This window comes from Brachyhypopomus gauderio, chromosome 13, assembly GCF_052324685.1.
Source record: "Brachyhypopomus gauderio isolate BG-103 chromosome 13, BGAUD_0.2, whole genome shotgun sequence".
Classification (NCBI taxonomy): Eukaryota; Metazoa; Chordata; class Actinopteri; order Gymnotiformes; family Hypopomidae; genus Brachyhypopomus; species Brachyhypopomus gauderio.
In genome coordinates, this window is record NC_135223.1 from 18,775,238 (window position 1) to 18,787,121 (window position 11,884).

General features: G+C 41.0%; 1 protein-coding gene across 8 annotated transcripts; it reads left to right on the forward strand.

Moving 5' to 3' along the window:
- The first annotated feature begins 342 nt into the window (after positions 1-342).
- On the forward strand, positions 343-8,916 carry LOC143474130 (uncharacterized). Of its 8 annotated transcripts, none has more exons than XM_076971451.1 (7): positions 343-745; positions 1,341-1,402; positions 1,551-1,629; positions 1,840-2,028; positions 5,692-5,744; positions 6,606-6,687; positions 7,157-8,916. In XM_076971451.1, exons 1-7 carry the CDS (start codon positions 493-495, stop codon positions 7,942-7,944), a joined length of 1,506 nt encoding a protein of 501 aa, XP_076827566.1. In that variant the 5' UTR covers positions 343-492; the 3' UTR covers positions 7,945-8,916. The 8 variants fall into 8 exon arrangements, with proteins under 8 accessions (XP_076827566.1, XP_076827569.1, XP_076827570.1 ...); XM_076971454.1 differs by having other exon boundaries at positions 6,606-6,675; XM_076971455.1 differs by having other exon boundaries at positions 6,606-6,675; positions 7,160-8,916.
- The last annotated feature ends 2,968 nt before the right edge of the window (positions 8,917-11,884 follow it).

Below are 11,884 nucleotides of genomic sequence, written 5' to 3' on the forward strand. Positions count from 1 at the left end.
TGGTTTCAAGAAATGAGCCAAACCAATCGAGAAAAACTGTAACAGAAAAATGTATTTAACTTGTACTAGAGGAATGTCCCTATTGAAATACATGAGGTGGGCTTAAGAGTGCATGAGCTTAATAGGTAGGCTACACCTACCTAAACCAACACACATGTCCCCATCTTTACTCGCTGCCCAACAGTCTTCCGTAAGGACGAAATAACACGAAATAATCGTCCTTACTTGAGTATTGACGTTTTTTACTCACATTTCTTCCTACAATCTATAAATCACACTACAGGTTTATTTCATCTCCCATCCAGCAGATGGAGGTAAATATACGAGAGAGTGAAAGAGACTCGAGCGTCGAAGAAAATCCCAACAGCGGAATCTGACGTCTTGTTGACGGAAGCTAATAGTCACCTGTTAGCTTAAATACCTGTTGTTGGAAAATAGCTTGTTAATTCAGAGTTTTTTTTTTTCTTTATTGAAGTGTGATCTGTTAAAAGCATGGTTGACTCTCATTTTCAGGTTCAGCTTACAGCTGTTCTAGAAGTACTGATGAAAACGGCAGTCGCAGACATTTGCGCTCTGACGGACAACTGGTTCAGGTCTTTACACATGGAAATAATGAGAAGCAAGAAGGAAAACGAGGAGCTGAGACAAAAGTTGTACAACGGACAACAATCTATGCCAGAAGCGGTTTCGAAGAATGAGTGCACAAAATCTGGGGAACCTGGCGGTCAAACAAGAAATTCTGCGGGTTGGTCCCCTGCACACCAATATGAAACTTGCTAGCTAGTTAGTGAGCCTACCTGGTGTGTGTTGAGCTTTTAGCTCGGTAGTCGGGTGTCCTGATCTTCTCTCTCTTCTGCTGTGCTTCCCCGCCACTTTGTGAAAGGTTTGCACAGTGCCAGTGCCTGTAGTACTTCCACAGGTAACGTAGGTGGCTTGTAGCTTAATGGAGAGTTTATCGTTAGGTTACTCTGGTCGTTGTTTTACTCCAAGAGGACCGGAAACTTCTAAATTATTAGATGGCTGAGTTTTTAAACTACAGATTTTACAACAAACAAATCAAATATCATTTTAAATAATGTTGCTTTTTTCCCCAAGAATTTACCTTAAGAAGAGGAAAGTCACAGGGCTGGTGACAATTGTGATGATCAGACTGGAACCAAATTCTAGAAAAATTACAAATCAAATGGCTCCACCAACTATACTTTGTACACATCCCTACAACACATTTAAATGAATCTTTGTTCCAATTTTTAGTGATGGCCTGCTAAACATTTTTTTGATCAGCAGTTAGACGCTCACTACAATGTCATTACAGCTTTCAGTGCTCATCTCTTTTGCAGAGTCTAGGAAAATGGCCAGAAACCTACCAGCTGAGTCTACAGCAGCCAGAAGAAGACACTGGGTGGGTGATTTTAGATTATTTGGGTATAAATTTTAAGTGTATTATACACTTGTTTATGCTAAGTACTAACACTCATTTATAAGACATAACACGTTTGATCTGACTATGACCATGTTATTGACTTTCCTCTACTCTCATCAATGTGCAGAAGTTGGGCTCTATACTAGGAGTGAAAGGAGAGATAATGGACAGATCTGCTAGTGAAAGAGTGGAACAAAGGCTGGATGGTAATGGCAAAGCAATGCAGAAATGGATCTTTAGAAGCTCATAGCAACATTTATTCAGTTTCAAAATAAAAGATTAGGTTACTGCTTAGTAAATCGGATATAGGAAATTGTAGTACATTGGCAAGTTTTTCACTATTACAGTATGTTATCTATGCATGTCTAAATAGAATCACAACCTAAATGCCTTTCTTCCTGATTCTTCTTTCTCAGCAGCATCCAGTGATATAATTTACGGTCCTGCTTGCATGGAACCCATGGAACCAGAAGCACGATGCCCACTGTATGACCTCAAGCCTGAACCAGAGAAGGCTCAACATGATCTTCAAACCTCTGTAGTGGAGTGTAGTACAGATGTCCATGGTTACTGTGAAGATGAGGGGGAGGAACCTCTATTGACGGGTGTGTGTGACGCAGACAGTGAGCAACACTTTCCTCAGCCTAAAAGAGAAGAGGAAGAGCATCTCCTGCTTACTGACGTCTGACTTGCAGCATACTTCCACACAGCTACTTAGGGAGAACAACACAGAAACAAACTCGGACTATAGGATGTCCTTAAATTTAGCCAAAGACTTTAATTTCATGGTGACTCCAAATGTTAAGCATTCAATTTTTCTAGAAAGAACCAGTATTTCACTAACATGTGAGAAACAGAAAGGCAAAAAATATATACTTGCAATGTATGTGGGAAAAAAACTTTCAACAAAATACTCATTTGCTGCTCACTACAGATTACATACCAAGGAGAAGCCCTTCACATGTGCACAGTGTGGCAAAAGACTTGCCAAGATATTTAACCTAAACATTCACTACAGTGTCCACACTGGTGCAAAACCCTACGCATGCACAATGTGCTCAAAGTCATTTGCTGACCCCAGCAGTCTTAAAAAAACATAAACGACTGCACAGAATGGGTATAAAAAGTTAGTTGAAATTACATGAAGGAGTGGACTGAAACATTTGCAATCTCAGATTAGATGTATCAGACACATTTTAAAACAAATCACCCGTGGAAAGACATCATTTGGTTCTAGCAAAATGACAAACTTGTAGGATTAGCCTATTTAAAATACATACATTACTGAAGTAAACAAAGTTGCGGGTGTTTCTTTTGGTATCCAGAAATAAGAATTTGCATATTTTGGTACTTTTGCTGAAACGGTCTTAAAGCTATTGAAAAAAGAATATCAGAATAATGAGAGTTTTCTCATTTTAATGACATAGTATGTCGTTTTAAAGACATAAGGATCTCGTAATAACGACATGCTGAAGAAATTTTTTTAACATTCTTGGCAGCAAAACGCTTCCATACATTTTATCATTTATTGACCAAAAATCCCATCGAACTACAGGAGCTCCGTAGAACTTAAAAAATCGAAATTTGTCCTCCGCTTTTAACCCATCTGTGCAGTTAGAACACACACACACACACTAGTGATTACTAGGGGGCTGTGGATCACACGTGCCCAGAGTGGTGGGCAGCCCTAGCCCGGTGCCCGGGGAGCAGTTGGGGTTAGGTGCCTTGCTCAAGGGCACCTCAGTCATGGCCTCAGGTCTGGGAATTGAACCCACGACTCTCCGGTCACAAGACCAGTTCCCTACCACCAGGCCATGACGGCCCTTTTTATCAAAAGGCACGGATACTGAGCAAAAATCAAACAAATAAAAACCTGGTGCAGCTGGGGTACTAGAGAAGTGGTTTGAGAATCTTTGGTCTACAAATGCTACAATATGTCAAATCTACACTGTAGCCTTTTTTTGGCTACTTCAGGCCCAAGCACATGTCAGGTTTTCACTTTACAAGCGAACTTTAAAGCTGTGATATCAAAACAGTTCACAACTATGAAAATAGCTAAATGAAATGCATCTTATCTCTTAAATAGTTGCCATGTTATTTTGAATGTACTAAAGTCAACTGAACTTTTGTAGGAGAGGACTGAAACATTTGGAATCTCAGATTAGATGTATCAGACACAACATTTAAATACAAATCACCTGTGGAAAGACTTCATTTGGTTCTAGCAAATATGACAAACTTGTAGGATTACCCTATTTAAGAGACAAGATGCATTTCATTTAGCTATTTTCATAGTTGTAAACTGTTTTGATATCACAGCTTTAAATTTCTCTTGTAAAGTGTTTGAAAACCTGATATGTGCTTGCGCCTGATGTAAGGGCTCAGGGGGTCACAAACGCGCCAAATGCCCTGACCTGAAGGGAAAAGAGCAGGTCTGCCGGTAGTCAAGTCAAATTTATTTATATAGCGCTTTTTAAAACACATGTTGTCACAAAGCAGCTTTACAATCGTATGGGTCCAGATCCCTAATGCGTAAGCCAAAGGCGACAGTGGCAAGGAAAAACTCCCTATGATGGTGGGGATTAGGAAGAAACCTCGGGAGGACCAAGACTCAAAAGGGAACCCATCTTCCATTGGGCGACCCATTTGCACAAGTCCGTATTTGTGGTCAAAAGGTGGTTCTACAGTTATAGTTAAGGTTCTTGTTCCCTGGCCAAGTAGTCACAGTCCCTTCAGTGCAGATGGTGAGCCTCAGGTAGGAGCTAGCATCAGCACATCCTCTTGCAGCAATGGCACATCCAACCCTGGCATCAGTACATCCACTGGCAAGCCAGACCATCTCCCAGGTGCTTGTGGGTGCTTGCTTACAATTGTCTTGGGCAGAAGCATGCAAAAAGATAGACAATACAGACCGAGTATGTGGACATCAATTTAAACCACCATTGATTTAAATGTACATAGCTCACGTGCCAGTGATTAGCATGTGGCTCTGGCAGGCTAATCTGTAGCAGCATAACTAAAGGGAGAGGTTCAGAGGTGACCACAGTCATGAGGGCTCACTGAGACATTGCTTTCCAGTCAGGTCATTGTCACAAGTAGAGTGATGCCATGACACAGCTGGATGACAGCATCAACTTCTAAGATTACCAGAAATAGGAGGGAGGTAGGAGGGAGACCTTCGGCAGGCCATTCCGGTTCTCCCCATTTGTGCGGTCTAACACTCCATGTCACTCTGTCATGGCGTGGAGTGGACGAACACAGGTTGCTCGCATTCGTTGACTGGTGTGACAGGAAATTTCATTGATGCTGCCTTAGTGAATCAACTCCAGATTCCCTTGGTGCTATTGGGGAAGCCCCTCACTGTGGCAGCAGTTGATGGACGGTCTCGTCTCAGGGGAGGTCGCTAACCAGACTATCCCGCTGGACATGAAAATAGGGGGGCATGCTGAACGTATTACCTTTTACATCATCAGTGCCCCCAAGATGCGATTGATATTTGGTCTCCCCTGGCTACAGCGTCACAACCCAGAGGTTGACTGGCTTAACCTGTCAGTCACGCAGTGGGGACTGGTTTGTCATGACTCCTGCCTTAACACTAAAAGCGTCTGCAGCAACAAAAGACCGCCCGAGCCCCTTGACCTCATTCAAGTCCCTGCTGAATACCATGACCTCAGAGACCTGCTGCCTGGAACCAGTCCTCCCCGTGGTCGGTTATTGTGTCTTGCGGTACCTGAGCGAAAAGCTATGGAGGCCTACAGTCAGGAGTCCCTGGCCGAAGGGTTCATTCGTCCATCCACCTCCCCTATAGATTACAGGGGCCTTAATAAACTTACTATTAAGGATAGCCATCCTTTGTCTTTAATGGCTACTGCCTTCGAGGTGACAAGGCATCAAATGGAAAACCGCCTTTATTACACCATCAGGGCATTATGAGTATCTTGCATAGCGCCTATGACCTGGTATGAGTTCGGGAAAGCGAAGAATGGAAAACTACCTTTATTACACCATCAGGGCATAATGAGTAACTATGAGTATCTTATGAGCCATGAATGCCCCCCTCCCCTGCTGGGAGGCAGTCAGTGACTGGGGATCTTCGATTGTGTAGCTAGTACCAGAAACATCTGACCCAGAATATGTACATAAGTAATATATATATATATATCTAGACACCTAGTTGTCTTCATAAACACTACATATTTATGAAGACAGCTACTAGGTGTCTATATACTTTTATAAGTTTATAATCATACGAATACTTTTTTTTCCAGAGTGTGGGCAAAAGACAGTGAAAAGTGAAAGGAAACCTAAAGGAGGTCAGTGGGTAGGTATTTATCATGAATGTTATTTGCTGAATGTCATCATCTGAAAACTTGTAACACGTAGCGCGCTGCGGAGCAAGTAGGCGGACACGCTGAGGAGAGCGAGATTTAATAAGGGGAATTCCATAATCGTGGTCAACAGGGCAGGCAGGAGTCATAACGGGTGAGCCATCCAGATTAGACAGATACAGGGGCATGATAAACAATCACGAAACAGCAGGGTTACACAGAACAAAGAGCAAACAACTGAGAAAAGCAATACCAATATGGCAGCGAAGGCAGAACATAGAATCCATGAAACACCAAACCACAATAGAACTACAATCTACATTAACCGACAAGGGAAACACAGGAATATAAACACATGGAACTAAACTAGACACAGGTGAAGACAATAACGACACGGGAGTGGCAGACAGATAGAAACCACGGCAACAGACAAGCAGGGCGGGATTATTTTTTAGATATTTTTTATTAAAGCTTTTTTGTTTTGCTAGTTACATAAAACAGGTATTTTGTGCATATGATAATGTGATCTCCTTATTAGATCAACCAATTTGGTTTCTTCTTAAACATTGTGAAACATTTGTATCTGTTATGTCACCATAAACACACGGTGTTGTAGAATTAGTAGTTTTTCAAAGATTACAATATGATAAAATGAAATGTTTGACCATGAATTAATTATGAAGGTTTGTTCTTCATGGGTATGAATATATACTTACATGCTACAAATATGTGAATTCCTTTTGCATTGTCTGGAGTGTCAACAAAGAGCTTTTACAATGCATATCTTCATGCATTTTGTGCATGTGCTTGTTTTTTCCTACAATTTTTTTCTTTCTTGCTATTTGGTCTTGCAGCACTGGAGTCCTGTGTTGGCAGGAATAAAAGGGGAAGAGATGGAGATATCCATTATGGGCAGAGCAAAGGGTAAATGGGATGGTAAGGGTAAACTTAGGAATGTTGGCTACTTTTCACTAGCGTGTAAGCAAAGGCCAAGAGCTCATTTAGAGTAATTACTTATCTCTTTATTCATCATTATTTTGGTCCTTTATTTGTTGAATGATTGGCTTACATAACATATAAATTTATGATTTCATATACATGTTTATGTAATTCAAAAAAGTGTCAAAATCTATCGAACCCTAGATTTTGAAATGATATTGCATAGATTTTGATAAGTCTCTGGAACCATTATGCTTCATATTTATTTTTAATGAATTTACATTCATTTAGTATTTGCTTTATTTTTTATTTAAGCTTACCGTTAATCTTATAAGAAATCTGATAGCAAAAGAAAACCCAGCAATTCCATCAAACTAGCACAGAAGTCACATTACATTGTTTGCGGTGGTTGGTTATTGAAAATGTACGTAACAAGTGACTTTTGTATGTGCTTCTTTCTTGCCAGCAGCATCCAAAGATGTATTTCATACTATTCATCATACAGATTCAAACCGCCAAATTTCAGACCTCAAGACTGAACCTGAGAGCATTGCAGAACATGGGTCCCAAAACACAGAAGCTGAGTGCAACAAAGGCTTCACCCTAGACTGTGAATATGAGACTCAGGACTGTCTGGCTCTTGATGGGGATCTCGAGATAGAGCATCAGAGCCTTCAACATATCCAACTCTCTCCAACAAAAACAGAGGGGGACATAGAGGAGGAGGAGGAGGAGGAGGAGAAGGAGAAGGAGGAAGAAGCAGAGGGGGACAATGATGGAAGAACTGAAGAGCATGAATGGTGTGATTTTTTAAATGTAGTGACACCTGGTCTACTTGACCACACAGCTTTGTTTAATAACCCAGAATCTTCCAGCTCAGATTGCAGTGTACTTGTAACACTGGAAGGAAATGCTGACATGTCCACAACGGCCACAAAAGTTAAATCTTCTAATGCGTCTGAGACAACCTTGGGTCATTCCAGTGGGAAGAAAAAGAAAGGACCTAGATTTATTTGCAACATCTGTGGAAAAAGTCTTTCGTCAAAATATTCGCTTACTGTTCATTACAAACTGCATACTGGAGAGAGGCCATATGCATGCACTCAGTGTGGAAAGAGATTTTCTTACAAAGGTAACCTGCAGATCCATCAGAATATCCACACAGGTGCAAAACCATATGTCTGCACTCTGTGTCCAAAATCATTTAGTGATCCAAGCAATTTGGGAAAGCATAAAAGGATGCACAGCAGATAATTACAGCAAAGTAGCCACAGTCCAAAACGTAAATATATTTGTAATATCTGTGGGAAAAGCCTTTCAACAAAACAAGGATTAACATACTACCTCACAATGCATAATGGTGGAAGGCCCTTTACATATACTTGGTGTGTAAAAGGTTTTGTTCAAAAACATAACTTAAAAATTCACCAGAACATCCACACTGGTGCAAAACCCTAGGAAAAGGATGCACAGCAGAGAATTACAGCAAAGTGGTCACAGTCCAAAATGTAAATTTATTTGTAATATCTGTGGGAAAGGCCTTTCAACAAAACAAGGATTAACATCACACCTCACAGTGCCTACATGTACTTGGTGTGGGAAAGATTTTGTTCAAAAACATTGCTTAAAAATTCACCAGAACATCCACACTGGTGCAAAACCCTATGCATGCACAATGTGCTCAAAGTCGTTTACTGACCCCAGCAATCTTAAAAAACATAAACGACAGCACATGTAATAGGTATTTAAAAAATAGTAGAAATTACCTGAAGGAGTGGACTGAAACATTTGGAATCTCAAATTAGATGTATCGGACACATTTTAAAACAAATCACCTGTGGAAAGACATCAATTGGTTCTAGCAAAGATGACAAACTTGTAGGATTACCCTATTTAAGAGATAATATGTATTTCATTTAGCTATTTTCATAATTGTAAACTGTTTTGATATTACAACTTTAAAGTTCTCTTGTAAAGTGTTTGAAAACCTGACATGTGCTTGGGCATGAAGTAGCCAACAATAGCAAATGTAGCATTTGTACATACAACAGTAGCATTTGTAGACCAAATATTCTCAAACTAGTCCTCTAGACCCCCAGCTGCAAAGTTTTTGTTTGATTTTTTCTCAGTATTCGCACCGTTTGATAAAGTTCTACAGAGCTCTGTAGTTCGAAGGGATTTTTGGTCAATAAATGATGAAATAAAAGTTGAATATAAACAATTAAATTGTGATCTGTTTAATAATTATCACAATTTTTTAGATAATTAGATGTCACGTCCACAAACCAATCATCATGCCCACATCGATCAGCCTCACCCCACCTGTCTAGATATTGATATCATTTGTGAGTGACATAATTTGTTAAAAGGCAAGATTGAACTCTCATGTGAATATTTATTCATTAGTTGATGTACATTTCAAAATACATTATTAATAAATTTTAGGGAAAATGTCAAAAGTCTGGCATTGACTTAATTGGTACCATAGTACCATTTAAGCCCATGTGTGTTCCAAATAAGCCCATAACTGTCACGGTATGGAGGGCACCCTACTGGTCGCCCCCGTTTACAGCGGCAGATGTCCTGTATTGTTGCGTTGTGTGCGTCCCTCAGGTGGGCGGAGCCCATGATCCGTCTCGCTTGCCTATATATGTCTTGTCTTGGTACCAGTTGACCGCTGGTTATTATATCCTATATATATTTGATATCGGATCAAAGTCACGGGTTTTTGGTTTGCGCACTTTTTTCATTAAACCATCTATTTTCCCTGAGACTTGGCGCGATCGCTTCCATTTTGTTTCGCTCACCCTGCCCGTCACAATAACATAATTTATTGATCAAATAAACTTGTTTAATGGTTTGTTTTTAAAGTAAACAGCAATATATTTAACCAATAACAGTGAAAATATTGTCATGTTGGCCAAGAAAGGAGTCTCACACGAGAAGGTCATGTTAACAGGAGAATGCTGTTTAATTAACGTTTCATCCATTTGTTGCTACTTGCACTGCCCTTAGTAGCAGTTACCCCACTCAGCTGCACCCATTTCACAGTGAGGGTGCTCCCAGCCTTCCCCCAGAGCAAACACATATACATCCCCAAAATGTTCCCCACATCTCCATAACTGAAACCAACCAAATAACTGTATATGAACTCACGTATTAACATAACTATTCGTAATTTTTAGTCTCTCTCGCTCGTCTCCCAGCATCCTCTGCTGGCGAGTGGCAGGGCTTGTCAGTGCGCATATCCGGCGCCGTCACAATATATATTTTTAATCCCCTTTGAACAAGATCATCATCTGAACAAATAACATTGAAAATGACAGTGTAAATTCACAACATGGAACCATGAATCGTTGAAAACTGGTCCGATTTGCGAATGGTAAGCTCAGAATGATCTCGCATGAAACGTTTAAACCATTTGCCTGCTGGCCTCCCATTAATGAATGGGCTCTGAAGATCATTATCCAGAATGTAATCTTGAACAAGATCTAAAAGTTCCGCACGGGTAAGGCCCCAACCCCAGTCACAGAGGACCTGCAGAGATTTTGAAAGTTAGAAACAGTAGTATAAGGCTCTTTAAGATCACATAGTCCATTTGTCCTTTCATATTATCTATCTATCTATCTATCTATCTATCTATCTATCTATCTATCTATCTATCTATCTATCTATCTATCTATCTATCTATCTATCTATCTATCTATTGTGATGGAAATTTGATGATTTCCATTTACATCAGGCTTTCTTAGTATACGTTAAACACATTAGAAATAAGGTTTTTGCATATGTGTGTTAATCAAAGCACTAAAGTCATTCTGGTGGCTTCAGTAGGCCTCAGAGATGTGTTTATGTGTGCCTGTCTGGGACATTTAATCTGATGTTCCTCTGGTGTTCCTAAACTGACCTCGCTGGAGACGCATAATCTCAGCTTGGAAAGGACTACGGCGACACTCAGTCTGCCATGCCATCACGAGGATGCTGAGCAGGGAGGGGGCACGCATCATATGCATCTGTCAAATCAGAGTTAATCACTCCTTACTTTGTCCAATCATATTTAGTTAATAACCGCGTGTTCACCTCGTGGACACCGTGTGTATTGATGATTAAGGGTATAAAGGATGAGAGTTCGGAATGGGGAATTAGCTCTCTCTGTGACAGACACTTGGGTGTTTGTAACGGAGATCTCAAGGGTTTAATCTATGTCTATGTTTTAATAAATCATTGTACTTATAATCTAACCCAACTGCTTCTGACTTATTTTGTACTCACCATTGAAGGGTTTCAGAATTTCTAAGACATTTTGGCACCCCAGATGGGACTCCACGACTGAGGACGGCACACCTGAGGGAGAGACTAAGCGCTTAGCTCCTGAAGGCCTTACTTCAGTCAGCCAACGACAAATTCCGTTGAGCGGGACTCGCAGGTGTGTGTGCCTCCTCAGCGTCGGAGTTTTCCCAGGAACAGACGAACATTTAAGTTAACTAAACCCTGGTGAGTACAAAGTGTTGATATAAGCTTATTGCAGAGGTTGTGACTTCTCTCTTGGTGCGTGTATACACGGTTATGGTTATCGGGCGGGGTAACTGAATGATTAAGTGTTTCACCCTCGGCTAGGAGTCGAGGAGCAGAGTATCAGGGAGAGTGAGAGTCAGGCTCTGCGTGAGTGTGTGCGTTGTGTGAGGGAGTGTTGTTATTTTTTTCTCCCCAGAAGCAGCAAAATGGGCGGATGTGGTAGTAGTCATACTGACAGGGAGGTCAGTGAGATACTGCACGCACATCCTAGAATAAGGTACATGAAAGAACGGTATGGGCCCGAAAGTTTAAAACAATTTCACATGTGGGTTAAGAAATGTGATTTCCCAGAGGGAGGGAGTTTTAACATGAACCGAATTGCAGCATTAAAACGAAGTCTGATAAAAGAACAATATGATGGGTTCAAGGTAAACTGGGAAGCTTTTGACTTGTGGGAGAGGGAGGCGAAACGGCGGGATTATAGATTGCAAACACAAACTAAATATGAAGTTCAACGGGAACTTCAGAATCTCCAGTCTGTTAAGTGTGTTGCAGATCCAGACCTGGACGGATGTCCCAGGCGACCCCCAACCGCCCTGACGGCCCCACCCAACCCCACCGACGTCAAGCCCCAGGAACCAGTCAGACGGAACAAGCCTCCTCCAGCACGTCCAATCAG